Below are 14863 nucleotides of genomic sequence, written 5' to 3' on the forward strand. Positions count from 1 at the left end.
GAATGAGCTACATTGCACTATTTATGCACAGAACCCTTTCGTTTTAATAACAAGATACAATATTGGGCTTAAATCTCAATCACACCACACCAGGGAAATATACAAATTTAAAAAATGCAGAAGATCCAATGAGCTCAAATGGACAGCAAGGCGTACAATTCTGTGTGTTGGGCTCAGATTGCAGTGCTGTGCAAAACTGTAGTGTTGGGCTCAGACTGCAGTGCTGTGTGTAACTGTAGTGTTGGGCTCAGACTGCAGTGCTGTGTGTAACTGTAGTGTTGGGCTCAGATTGCAGTTCTGTGCAAAACTGTAGTGTTGGGCTCAGACTACAGTGCTGTGTGTAACTGTAGTGTTGGGCTCAGATTGCAGTGCTGTGCAACACCAGTGCTGGGCTCAGACTATAGTGCTGTTTGTAACTGTAGTGTTGGGCTCAGATTGCAATTCTGTGCAACACTGCAGTGTTGGGCTTAGACTACAGTGCTGTGTGTAACTGTAGTGTTGGGCTTAGACTACAGTGATGTGTGTAGCTGTAGTGTTGGGCTCAGACTGCAGTACTGTGTGTATTTGTAGTGTTGGGCTTAGACTACAGTGCTGTGTGTAGCTGTAGTGTTGGGCTCAGACTGCAGTACTGTGTGTATTTGTAGTGTTGGGCTTAGACTACAGTGCTGTGTGTAGCTGTAGTGTTGGGCTCAGACTGCAGTACTGTGTGTATTTGTAGTGTTGGGCTTAGACTACAGTGCTGTGTGTAGCTGTAGTGTTGGGCTCAGGCTGCAGTACTGTGTGTATTTGTAGTGTTGGACTGAGACTGCAGTGCTGTGTGTAACTGTAGTGTTGGACTTAGACTGCAGTGCTGTGCAACACTAGTGTTGGGCTTAGACTGCAGTTCAGTGTGTACTTGTAGTGTTTGGCTCAGGCTGCAGTGCTGTGTGCAACTGTAGTGTTGGGCTCAGATTACATACCTACATTTACATCAGTGAAGCATACTTAAAGTAACATTAGTGGATGTGATTTTATACACCAGCAGTAAATGCAGAAAATTGCTAATTTAATTCATCTTTCTGTCGCACGGCAGTGTCCTACTGAGAGCATGAAAGACAAATTTTACATACACTTCTCACAGAAATGTTTAATGTTCAAAGCCAGCAAACAGTTTTTTTAAGTAATAGATTTGTGGGAATTTTGTAACACACAGATACACAATAGAAACACTGGAGAGACATTGGGGGAGTGGGTGTTGCTGCTAACACATCCACAAGAAATATTTGATGGAACGGACATTCTTCTGCGTCATCTCGCTTTGATCCCCCCCCCCCCCCTCGCCCCCCAGAATTTGCTCTGTCAGTGAAATGCCAGACCTGGCAGATACAATCAAAGAGATAGTGGCATGTTGAACTGTCATGATCATTGTTGTAAAAATGGTTGTTTGAAAGTTCTGTTTTGTCCTAGCCCCAACCACAAACAACTCCCAGCCTGTTCTAACCCCCCAATCACACACAGCCCACCGCCTGTACTAACCCCCCCCCCCCCCAATCTGCCAATTACATCATAATTTATGATGCTGCTTCTGATACATAATCTACTTTTGGCTGATTTATAAAACACAATACATTCATTTGGGTCTCAAATATAAATGTTATGCACTCTGTTCTCCTGTATTCTATGGGTTAAACTGTATTCGTTTGATTTAATTAAGTCGGAAAACCAGCCAGAGGAGCTTAATTTTAATCAAGCGGTATTCTGAAGGACACATATTCAATATGAGTGTGAGTGTCTGAATCCCTTTCACCAGCCAGTGTCACAGTGTGTGCGTCTGTGTGTGTGTGTCAGTACGACCTTTTCCTCCAGCGTCCTCAGCAGAGATTTAGTGTGTTTAGTAAGGACACATCCACGGCACCCTGCTGTTCCAATCAGCTGCTGTGCCAGATTAACATATCCTAATCCCCAATTATAAACCATCTCCTCTGCTTCCTGCTCTGGGGGGGGGGCATCAGAGGCAGGGACATGCAGATACAAAGTAAAAGGGAGGGGGTGCGAGAATGAAAGGAAGGATTACACAGTCTGGGGTTAAACGACAACAAAGTAACACGAGTATAGAGAGCTGGTGTCAGTGCTTGTGTGCGATTCACAGAACTCTGTCACAGCAGGTCATATGGACCACCTGTATGAGAACACTGACATTGTGTACCAGTATTAGATACTGACACCAATAGTATTAATGAGCACACTGACATTAATGGTACTAATGACAACACTGATACTCTGTACCAGCATAGGGCACCAACACTACTTGTATTAATGAGAACACTGACATTAATGGTACTAATGAGAACACTGACACTCTGTCCCAGCATTAGGCACCAACAATAATTGTATTAATGAGAACACTGATACTGTGTATCAGCATTAGATACTGACACCAATAGTATTAATGGGCACACTGACATTAATGGTACTGTACTAATGAGAACACTGACACTCTGTACATAATGTAGCACAGCCTCGGTCACAGAGTGTCAGTGCTCTCATTAATGCTGTTATAGTATCAGTGAGTACTGCACCCTCAATATGAACAAAAATGCTCGATAAGGTTCACTTTATTGTTCATGAAATGTTTTCTATGCTCACAAATATTTTAAATCGTGTTGCAATTCCACTGCTCAGAAAAAAGAACAAAAACATTTTTAATGCAAAATCATTTTTATGACGACATGCCCAATTTCTTGGCACCCTCCCTTTAGCAGATAACACAGCAGAGTCATCTCCTGTCACATTTGATGAGGTTGTAGAGCGCACAGTAGGAGACCTGAGACCATTCCTCCGTGTAGAATCTATCCAACCTGTCAGAATCCTTGGTTTTGCATGTGGACCCCCCTTATGACCTTTTGAACTGACTCCACAGGTTTTCAATAGGGATTAGATCCGGGGACTGGGATAGTCATTGTAAAACTTGATTCTATGGTCAGTTACCCTTTTTTTGTGGATTCGGAGGAATGCTTTGGATTACTGTACTGCTGGATGATCCAACCATGACCCAGTTTTAGCCTCTTGGCAGAGGCAGCCAGATTTTGGTCTGTAATCTCCCGGGACTTCCCCGGGTTCAATTTAAAAACTGAAAAATAAAAAAATAAGAACATTCCAAAAACCTACTTTTCCACGGTTTAAAGGAATAGTTGATAGTCTGGGACCCTCTCTTTAACACTGCCCTTCTACAGCATGTCCATTGCCCTCTAGTCTACAAAATTGACTCTCTCCCTCTCTTCCCCCCCCCCACCCCCCTCTTTCTCCTTCTCTCCCTACAGAAGGGTCACATAAGTAAAATGCTGTACTCTGTTGATGCGGAAGGTCGAATGAAGGTTGCAGTATAACATTCTGTTTTATATGTGCATTGGATGTGTGCTTGTGTCCAGTCACAGCACTATTAGCCACTGTGGGAGTGTGCATGCGCAAGGTTAACCCACTCACTGTTCCTGCTGTGAAGTAAAGTGCTTTCGTGTTACACTCATGTACTAACCACTTAGGACAGTTTTGTGCAGCTTGTGGAATAACCTCTTCCTGAAACCCTTTTCAAACCATAAATAACTTCTCAGATCCATCTTCTTAACCTTTTCCTGTCTCAGCGCAGTTTGTGGCACAGCTAGAGTACAGTTGTACGCTGCAGTGTTACTCAGTGATGTAGTTTGAGTGCAGCTTTAGTTGTACAGCTTTGCTCGGCGAGAGTGCAGTTCTGCAGTGCTGTGTGTCGTCAGGGGCACAGTGAGTGCGTAGTTATACAGTGCAGTGTTACTCAGTGGTGCAGTGAGTGGAATTGTACAGTGCAGTGTGCAGTTGTACAGTGCAGTGTTACTCAGTGGTGCAGTGCAGTGCAGTGTGCAGTTGTGCAGTGTGTATTGTATAGTGCAGTGCTACTTGTCTCAAAGCTGTGGTCTCATTTTCAGATCAGCGTGTGTATAATCTATAATGGCTAATTTATCCGTCCTCCCCTGCTGTCCATCCATCAATCCCCCTTCCCAACATGCCCACCTTTCACACGGGTACCTCCTACCCCAAAACCTCCACCCTTTTCTCCTCTCACCCACCCATCTGTTTACTCATTCCTCATCATCTGCCCCCCAATAAATCCTCCAATCGCTTTCCTCCCTTGTCTTCCCCCATATGTGTTCTTCTCCACAACCTTCCTCCTTATGGCTCTCTTTCTTCACCTCCATCTGCTCTTCCACTCTTTATTCATCCCCAAACCCTGCCCCGCCCCAACCCGCCCCCGCCCTGTAAACCCACCCATGCAGGTGAATGGGAAGGAGCTGTCCCGGCTCTCTCAGGAGCAGGCCCTGGAGGCCCTCCGCTCGTCCCGGGACCCCCTCCTCACCCAGGTCCTCCGCAGGGGCCCCAGGAAGAAGGCGGGGGCCGGTGGGGCGGCGGCGGCCGCCCTGACGGCGGGCGGGGGGGCCGGCGGCTGCGTGGACAGCGGGACCCAGACGGACATCAGCTTCCAGCACATCCTCACCCTGGGCAAGCTGCCCCAGCCCCGCGGGGCCCCGCCCCCTCCTCCTCCTCCTCCCTCCTCCCCGCCCCTGCCGCCCATCCTGGAGCCGTACGTGCTGAACGAGCTGTGAGTACCCTGGTCCGTCCCCTCTGCCAACCCCCCCACCCCCTTCACCAGTAACAACATGGTTCTGTGCCCTCGTCTGCTCTCACAATAATCCCCAATAAGAGCTTCTACCGCTCACAAAGCAAGCTGCTTAATTTTAAAAGCTTTCACTGTGGCTAATTAAAGAGAGTTAAGGCCTTTACTAGGGAGGACAATCGAAAAATTTATTTCCGGAAATTAGCATAAGTATTCTGATTAAAATACCAGTTTAGCCTTAAATTAACGTATTGTGAACAGCGATCGTACATATATGGAATATTAATGTGATATATTGGCTGTTTTGTGGCCTTTTAGCTCGCACTTTCCCAAAATTCCATCAATGATAAGATCGGGACTCCGACGGCACCGAAAACCGATAGATTTCACTGAACATTCGACTGTTTACATTTATGGGGTTCTGAACGAGTGACATCATAATAACTCTTACTGGTTGATTTTACGCGGTCATTTATGGCAGTTGGTTCTCTCAGAATTCTGACTGAGAGCCAGGTCAGTATTTTCACTGGACACTTGATACATCCCGACTTATAACTTCAAAGTCCCAAGTCATTTGTGAATGGTTTAAATGGATTTTGAAAGTAGACACTTCATGCTACAAGCATGCTAAGGGATTTGAGTGTGCTGTGAAGTTTAGGTAGCAAACAACAAGGCTGAATCCTTCTGACGTAATTTACATAGCGACTATATGCTCAGATCGCCTAGTTTCACTCACTACGGCCAAGCGGAATCGATAAGCTTTCAGAAAATATATAACTTTTAAAGATTTAATTCAGTCTTCTACTGGGACTTTTGCTGTTTATCGAGGGTGTGACAGAAAATTTCGGTGCCGCTGACTATAATCGAATGTTTTTCACATTTACCGTTCGATTGACCAAGTACCATTCAAAGTATATTTTTATGGGTTAGTACTGTCAGATTGTGCTAGGTACTTCACATTAACCTTGTACAGCGATCAATAAAGGCTAACAGCACAGTACCACTTAATTCTAGTAACTTCTATCACCACTGTAATGAACTAAAAAAAGGTAACAAACGACCTTTTCTGTGAGAAATGTATTGTCAAGCTCACGCGCATACACTGCTGGCGACATTCTAAAGCTTCGTTTTGCCCTCCCTACCTTTACATTCCAGGGATGTAACCAACAAGCGAGACGGAAATACAAACAAGTGTTTGTGTTTTATTTCAAGGTTAACTAAATGGTTAGCCATAATATTAGAATACGCCACAGCTCAGCAAACAAATACTGATTTCCCCATATGTGAAATACCTGAAAATGTGAAGTTTTTGGCATTAAATGGTTCAAAAAAGACCTCCTTCCCCATACGAAACATTGTTTTATCATTTCTGATCGCACAAATGACTTTAATTAGTTAATTTATCAGGTGCACACTTTGTTTGACACATCCAAGTTAACAATAAACGATGAACTCCAGGAAAAAAATAAGCAGTACCCCTGCAACAGTGTGGGAAGAGTGGCAGCGATGCGGTATTATTGTGGCGGTGTTCCTCTCTCCGAAAACTCTTGTGACCTCTGTTCATCCTCCCCGCAGCCCCCCGATAGACCACGAGTACTACGACCCTAACGACTACTTCGACATCTCCCAACACGAGGTCGACAGGCAGGACGAGATGGAGTACGAGGTCTGGCTCTCTTTCAAATTGCGATCCGAGCGGCGGTTGCGATACCTGACGGAAGGAGAGGGCAAACATCGATTCGCTCATGTCCTTCTTGTCAGGCTGTGCAGCTCTCTAGCTCTGAACGTCTGATGCTGTGTCTAAGAATCCTCGGAGAACACAACCGTCCTTCATGTTAGAGCTGCTCTCTCGCCCTTTCATTTTCACTCTCTCGCTCTATCTCTCGCTCTATCTGTCTGTCTTGCTATCTGTCTCTCTCCACTCACTCGATGTACTTGACAAAATTCATGTCTGTATTGTCGAAGCACAGCATAACATCACTGATATATATATAAAAAAACTTATGAATTATATTTACATGTGGAAAAACATCTTTTCTCTCCATTAGGAGGTGGAGTTGTACAAGCCCCACCAGCAGGATAAGCTGGGCTTGACAGTTTGCTATCGCACGGATGACGAAGAGGACCTTGGCATATACGTGGGAGAGGTGAGGGAGGGGCTGCGTGGTGGCGTTCTGCGGTGGAAGTGTGACTGTGTTACTGTGCGCTATTGTTATCTCCGTCTGAATCCCTCCGATTGCCTCCTCTGTCTGAGCAACCCCTGATTGGCTCCTCTGCCTGAATCCCCGATTGGTTCTTCTTTCTGTCGTATCCATGGCACACGTGGGCATTTTAGTTCTAATGAGGTTCTTTGCGCAGGGTCTTTAGTATGTGTGCACTTAACCAGCGTTTCCTTTCTCCTCCAGGTCAACCCCAACAGCATAGCAGCCAAAGATGGGCGTATCCGGGAGGGGGACCGAATACTGCAGGTCATTACTGGGATTTGGGAATATCTCTGGGCTCTAATGGGACTTGCCAGAGGCGGCTTTTGGCAAGATAACGATCACCCCGTGCACATCTCATAATCAACCAGGAAATGGTTAACTCACTCTAAAATGCGTGGCGATGGCCATCCAGACTTGAACCCAGGTGGAGTTTGTAGTTTGATGTGAAGAGGGAAAGCCATAAGCACAGCGGCAGTGGTCTGGAAGATTTTTAAAGATTCTGTTTGGAGGAATGGTCAAAGACTCCTGCCAAATCTCACAAAATACAGAAGAAGACTCAGTAGAATCCTTGCAAAAGGGAAGGTGCATAAAATACTGAAAAATGGGCTGCCAGTAATTTTGTGGCCTATCTTTTTAGGAAATGAAATTATTGCTCGTTTAAAAATCTGTAGTGTGGAAAATGGGTCCCATCGTGCTGTGAAGCTACAGCAGGGCTGCTGGTGGAACACTGCCGATTGCGAACCAGAGACATTTTCAATTTAATAAATGCTTACGCAATATATGATTGGCTCGTTTTCTCCCGTTTTTTCGGACCACGTCCCTGCGATATACTCATTTAACGTTTCACGGGCTCGCTTTTCATCGCGTAGCTAAATTAAACGCAGGCATTTTTGAAAGGCCAAGCGCCGTGTGAAGTGTACAAGCGATTCTTGCATGTGGCTATTATCATTTGATCCTCTGAGATGAATCGGAGTTCAGAAAACCGAATCAAAACTGAGAAAAAATGAAGGCGCTGGTTTTTAGCACGTCAGTCGAGCCGAAGACGTTGATCCCGCCTCCGTGTCTGACAGGCAGTCTCCCGGTTTAATTATGGGCTATGGGCACTGAGCCCGCATGGTGAACAGGCTCCTGCCTTCTCTCCTCACGTTCTCCTTTCTCTCTCTCTCTCTATCTCTCTCTCGTATCCTTATTTCCCTCCCTTTCTCTCTCTCTTTCCGACGTCTCCGTCTCTCCTCCTCCCTCGCTCCGCCTCAGATTAACGGAGTGGACATACAGAACCGGGAGGAGGCGGTGGCCATCTTGACCCGGGAGGACAGCACCAACATCTCGCTGCTCCTGGCCCGGCCCGACATAGAGGTGAGGACGCGCGCAAGAGCCTCGGTACGAGGAGGAGGGGGCGCAGGTATAGAAGAGGTATAGGTAACCCCTCCTGCCGCCATACCCGCAGAGACGTCAAATTCGGTCGGCGCTGCTTGAAATGAGGAATGCAATTATGAACACATACACCGCCATTTTCTGCAATTATCAGGAACAAAAGAACCCGTCAATTATATCCTCAGTTTTGAAACGTTGGTCAAGAGTTACTCCTTCACTCCTCTCGATCACTAGGAAACGCTCCTAGTTGCCAAGACGACAGTTTGATGGGAACGAACGGTTCGGCTGAGAGCCGGGGTGATTCCTTGGTTTAACGCTGACGCCTCCCTCCGATTGGCTGAGACGGAGCAGTCCTGGCGCTAGTTTAACATGGGAACAAGCAAAATGGGTCAGCGCTGATTCCTGGATCGCCGTTGTCTAGAAAGGACGGGGGGAGTGGGGGGGGGGAGCATAGAAGAGACCAATAAGGGTGAAGAGAACACGAGGGCTTTGGAAGAAAAGAGAGGGAGAGAGGGAGAGGGATGGAGGTGCTCCTTCCTGGCTTGCCCATGTACCCACTCCTTTGTTCCCTCAAGGTCAGTGGGGGGGGAGGGGGTGGGGGGGGGTGTTTGGGGGTGGTGGTGGGGAGGGCGCTGCCAGCCTCTCTGAAGCAGTGTAGTGTTCACATGCAGACTGCATGACAGACACATGCTTTCACCGTCACGTTATTGTCACGTGTGGATAATGTTAGCCCTGGAGACAGTGTTACTGACAGATCCCACCCACACACACACACACACACACACCTCCATTAAACACAAACTGCTGGTGGACGTGATTACCCAGGCACAGCCAGCAGCCACGCAGGCCAGCTCTGGTCCTGCTGAATGCAGATACAGCAGCTGTATGAGGGGGTGCAGGCTGGCCAGCCCACGCATGGACCGCCGTTGCCATAACGACAAACCACAAAATGCTAACCGCGCTAATGCAGCGGGGACCGAAGGGGGGACTGGTGGGAACAGACCAGGATAATGTGAATAAACCCCAAACCCGTACCACCGCACACGCACGCACACGCACGCACCCTCACGACTACACACACGTATGCATACACACACACACCCTCACGACTTCAGACACACATATGCACACACGCACCCTCACGACTTCACATACAGGTACGCATACACACACACACACACACGCACACCCTCACGACTTCACACACGTACACACACATACATCCTCACGACTACACACACATACGCACACACACACACCCTCACGACTTCACACACACGTACGCACACACACACACACACACACACACACGCACCCTCACGGCTTCACACACACATACGCACACACACACACCCTCACGACTTCACACACACGTACGCACACACACGCGCATGCATACACCCACACACACATGCGCATATATACAGACACACAAACACAAAACACACGCATGCACTCACGCTCTCATGCACCAACAATCATGGACACACACACATGCACGCAGACTGCCGTCTCCTGGGAACAGCGAAGATGAGCAGGGAAGGGTGAAAAAAAGTATGGGGGAAAAGAAAAAAGGCAGAACGAGAGAGAGGCAGAGGATAAAAGGAGAAGGTGTGAGAGAACAGATCGGGTGCTGGGAGAGGGGAGAGCTTTAGGAATGGTAATGAGCTGGGGATGGTGATCACTGTTCTTCTGTGCAGGTGAGCTTGGAAGAAGAGAAAAAGCTGCCTACCCATTTTTATTACAAGGAGAGGGTGCAGCCTGTCCTCCTTATTTATTTTTATTATAAGGAGAGGGTACAGCCCATGCTCCTTATGTATGTTTATTATAAGGAGGCAGTACAGCTCGTCCTCCTTATGTATGTTTATTATAAGGAGAGGGTACAGCTTGTGCTCCTTATGTATATTTATTATAAGGAGAGGGTACAGCCTGCCCTCCTTATGTATTTTTATTATAAGGAGAGGGTGCAGAATTGATATCCGACTGGACTGATTAAATTTGTGATGAGAATTCAAATGCGTTTGGGGGGGAAAAAAAGTATGAAATTCCACATTCGCATCACAGCTTTCTGGGCAATGTTTCTCAGGCGATGCACCAGTTCTGAGAATCGTGTATTTTTTGAAGAACTTTAGAAGAAGCTTGTGCTCTAGGCATGTTTATACCAGTGCGTGTAGCCTACATCAGCAGTAGCTGTGCCTGTGTGTGTATGTGTAGCCTGTGGCCTAAGTCAGTAGTAACTGTGTGTGTGTGTGTGTGTGCATGTGCATTCGTGCGTGTGTGCATGTGCATTTGTGTGTGTGTGTGTGTGTGTGCGTGCATGAATGTGTATTTGTGTGTGTGTGTGTGTGTGTGTGTGTGTGTGTGCGTGTGCATTTGTGTGTGTGGGTGTGTGTGTGTGTGTGTGCATTCATGTGCATTTCTGTGTGTGTGTGTGAGCAAGCACATGAGTGCATGTACGTGTGTTTGTGAAGCCTGTTGCCTATGTCAGTAGTAACTATGTGTGTGTGTGCATATGAGTGCATGTATGTGTGTGTGTGTGCATGCATGTGCATTTGTCTGTATGCGTGTGTGTTTCCTAAAATAAACTGGTGTCCCTGGCATTGGTTGGTTATCTTGTCCAGAAGGGGCTGCAGACTTCCAGTTTGCCTTCCCTTTCTCTGCAGGACTGGTACGATGCCATTTGCTTGGCACAGTTAACTTTCACTGGTGCTTTAGTGACACTGCATCTTTACTACGCTGGTCCGAGAATGCTGTTGGCTAGGCCCAGCGGTACTGATTAATAAGATGGATGCATTTATGTTTCTGCTAAATGAATGCGATGTAGAGTAATAACCAAGTTGTGGAACAGCCGAATTGCTGTAAGGATTGATTGAGCGTGGAATGACCCTTCACCCCGATGGCTCCATGGAAACCTGCGGTAAAAACGTCCCCCTGAATCATGCGCTTGACAGACCAGAAGGCTGGGCTGTATGCTGGATAATTCTGCTCGACTCAATGTCGCCCCCTAGTGTTAGAGACATAGAAGATCAGTCACTGCGCACCTGGTTTTCAAAACGTGGTAATTCAATAATAATGTAATAATAACTTTTATTTAGATACTGTATTATACAGTATTTATTTAACAGAGTTAAAAGGGTAAAAAAAACTGTTAGTACAGTAACTACAGAAGGCAAAACAGATGCATAGGGAGGTAATATAGAAGGAAGTTCTGAATAAAGCATAAACACAAACAATAACATACGAATCAAGGCAGCAGTGAAGCTAAGAATAAGCCAGGAGGTAACAAAGCATGAATTAAACATTCAGCAGTGTAGGTGGATAGTCAAGGACAAAGGCAAGAAATATTTCTAAGGTGAAAAAATAAGTTGAAAAGACAGCAGGAGATCAAGAATCACACCTCAGCTATGAACTGCCTTTGAGGCTTGAAAAGAAAAACTGTCAGAATTACAAAATGTTAAAAATTTTTCATTCTGTTCATTAAATATATATTTTAGGAAGATGGTACAGCACTGTTCATGAGCAGGACACTAAGGTCATATATGAAGTCACCTTTGTGGCTGGGGGTTTGATTTCCCACCATAGCCCTTTGTGTACAGTGACCCCCCCCCCATCCTAAAGTGGAGGGGTTTATGGGTGTGACTGAATTGGGGAAGGGGTTTGTGGGTGTACTCTGGATTGGAGTTTAAAAACGATTTTTCAATCTTCTTAAATCTTCACTTTAATCTTCAAAAGGAAGTTCTCGAATGCTGACAACAACTAGAAGTTTCTCAATGCGACCAGTCGATTTCAAAGGTTAAACTGCATGTGTTCTCTCAGTGGAAAAGGCTATAGTTTGTATTTCCTGTCCTGAGAGCAGAGATGTATCGCTCATGAGCAACAAGCAATCTCAACCTGTGATGCAGATCTTCTGTCGTCATTTTGAGTGTGTGGCTCTGTTTAATGAGTGGATTAGGCGGAAGTTTACTCAGGTGTGTAATCTGCATGGGTGTTTCTGAACACTAAAACAGCGTTAAGCATACACAGTGTGTCACTATCTGCAGTGCACACAGCAAGGGGTCACTGTAATAAACTGAATCACCAGGGTGACTTTAATCATGTCCCTTAGTAGCAGTCCAAATAAATTACTTAATTGTGGCTCAATTTGTAATTAATTTGTTCCTGGCTAAGCCAACCTCCTTTATTCTCATACCATGCAAGTTAATAAGGGCATATGTTTTTTTGCACCTTTGAAAAAGATGATGTTCATGACTTATCTTGTAGTGGATCAGAAATCAAGACCAAATTGGCATAACAGATCAGTTAATGCAGTCTTGCTGGCCAAGGCACCATCAATCATGCAATGCCACTTGGTCCTCTTTGATTACTGATGACTAGTCAATAAGACAGAATGGAAGACTGCATTTGGTCATCTTTGGTCAAGCACAAAAAACATAAACATGCTTATACGATTCATATTAAGGGTTTATTTTTGCTGTTGACCAGGTTTCCTTAACAAGAGGTCTTTATCAGCATTATCAGAGGTCATTATCAACAGGTTCTGTCTTCCAGGTTAAATGGAGATAAATGAAACACCCCCTGCATCTCTACCCTTTACAGAATGAGAACCAACTGGACCCCGACGAGCTGGACCTGGAGCTGCAGGTGGGCCTGGGGCTCGGCACCCTGGACAACGCCCCCCACCTGCCCAGCACGCCCCCGCAGAGGGGCGCGGGGCAGGGCGGGGCCCCGGAGAGGCGGGGCCGGCCCACGTGCAGGGACCACCCGCCCTCCCTCCGGCACACAGTCCTCAGCAACAGCCAGGAGCTGGACAGCGGCGTGGGGCGCACGGACGAGAGCACCCGAAACGAGGAGTCCTCGGAGCACGACCTCCTGGGGGACGACCAGACCAGCGCCTCCAACACCCCGGGGAGCATGCGCAAGTTTCGGCCGGGCCGGGGGGACACCCCGCCCCTGCTCCACTCCCACGACTTCCACTTCAGCTCCGACTCCCTGCTGGGGCTGGACTGTGGGGGCGGGGGCGGGGGCGGGGCGCTGGGGGACCGGTACGTCCCGGACCCCGTGATGATGATGATGCCGGGGCTGACCGAGGAAGAGTGCGAGCGCTACCGGGAGCTCCTGGAGATCAAGTGCTACTACGAGAAGAACGGGAACGCGCTGCTCACCCTGGGGGCGGAGCGGGAGCGGGAGAGGGGGCGGGGCGGGGGGCGGGTCCCCCTGGACATGAACCGGAACGAGAGCCTGATGCAGCACGAGATGGCGCTGCTGGAGGAGGAGCTGCGCCACCTGGAGTTCAAGTGCCGCAACATCCTGCGGGCGCAGAAGATGCAGCAGCTGCGCGAGCGCTGCATGAAGGCCTGGCCCCTGGAGGAGGAGGAGGGGGCGGGGCGGGCGGGGCCGGGGGCGGGGCCGGCCGAGGACCCCTCCCACCACGAGCTGTCGGACATCACCGAGCTCCCGGAGAGGGAGCGCTCGGACAAGGACAGCACCAGCGCCTACAACACGGGGGGGGAGAGCTGCCGGAGCACGCCGCTGGCGAGCGAGCAGTTCCCCCCCAGCTCCCCGCACGGGGACGACTCCAGCGCCTCGGCCACCCTGCGGCCCCGCACCCCGAGCCGGCACCGGGACAGGGGCCAGGCCAGCCCCGCCCGCCCCTACTCCCCCAGCGCCGGCCGCAAGTGCGAGGAGGGCGGCGGCGGCGGCGGGCGCACCAGCCCGGCCGCTAAGTTCCGCTCCCTGTCCCGGGACGGGGCGGCCCGGAGGGGGTCGGAGGGGGCCGCGAGGAGGAGCCCCAAGAGCGGCGGGACGCTGGACCGGGGGGGCGGGCGCAGCGCCGAGACCAGCCCCTACTTCTCCCGCCGCCACCGGCTGGCCAAGCTGCCCGAGCGCTACCAGAGCTGCATGCAGCTGAGGTCTGCCTCCGCCTCCGATGGCCCCGCCCCCGTCTCGGAGGGCCCCGCCCCCGCGGACTGCGCCCAGGAGAGAGGAGGGGGCGGCGAGACCAGCGGAGACCTGAGCCCCATGAGCGTGGGCAGCTCCCTCCACCCGGCCGGGGGCCAGAGGCCCGACCCGCCCCCGCCCCCGCACCCGCCCCCGCACCCGGGGCCCCTCCTCCTGCCGCCACCGTCGCCCGCCTCCCCGCGGATGGAGTGGAAGGTGAAGGTGCGCAGCGACGGCTCGCGCTACGTGGCCAAGCGGCCCGTGCGCGACCGCCTCCTGAAGGCGCGCGCCATGAAGATCCGCGAGGAGCGCAGCGGCATGACCACGGACGACGACGCCGTCAGCGAGATGAAGATGGGCCGCTACTGGAGCAAGGAGGAGCGCAAGCAGCAGCTGATGCGCGCGCGCGAGCACCGCCGCCGCCGCGAGTTCATGATGCAGAGCCGCCTGGACTGCCTGCGCGAGCAGCAGGGCGCCGACGGCAGGGGCGGCGAGCGGCAGCAGGGGGCGCCGCAGGAGGCCAGCATCCTGGAGCTCAGCCAGCGCAAGAGCATGAAGAAGAGGAGCCGGCGCATCCTGGACAACTGGATCACCATCCAGGAGCTGCTGGCCCACGGCACCCGCTCGCCGGACGGGAAGAAGGTCTACAACCCCCTGCTGTCAGTCACTACCGTCTGAGGGGTGGGGGGGGGGGGAGCAGGAGAGAGGGAGGGATGAAATATAATGG

General features: G+C 49.8%; 1 protein-coding gene across 2 annotated transcripts in view; it reads left to right on the top strand.

The window, feature by feature from the left end:
* The window catches only part of LOC118211968 (PDZ domain-containing protein 4-like), a 34846-nt gene extending 20010 nt beyond the window's left edge, over positions 1–14836 (top strand). Inside the window, exons 2-8 of one of the 2 annotated variants that reach the window (XM_035389588.1) lie at positions 3300–3353; positions 4284–4606; positions 6197–6287; positions 6670–6768; positions 7027–7089; positions 8080–8181; positions 12796–14836. In XM_035389588.1, the coding sequence (XP_035245479.1) occupies positions 3300–3353; positions 4284–4606; positions 6197–6287; positions 6670–6768; positions 7027–7089; positions 8080–8181; positions 12796–14814 (2751 nt within the window). In that variant the 3' untranslated portion in view covers positions 14815–14836. The remainder of the gene's footprint in view (positions 1–3299; positions 3354–4283; positions 4607–6196; positions 6288–6669; positions 6769–7026; positions 7090–8079; positions 8182–12795) is intronic. The other variant, XM_035389589.1, reaches the window with a different exon arrangement.
* Positions 14837–14863: the final 27 nt, after the last annotated feature.

Source organism: Anguilla anguilla, chromosome 13 (assembly GCF_013347855.1).
Source record: "Anguilla anguilla isolate fAngAng1 chromosome 13, fAngAng1.pri, whole genome shotgun sequence".
NCBI classification, from domain to species: Eukaryota; Metazoa; Chordata; class Actinopteri; order Anguilliformes; family Anguillidae; genus Anguilla; species Anguilla anguilla.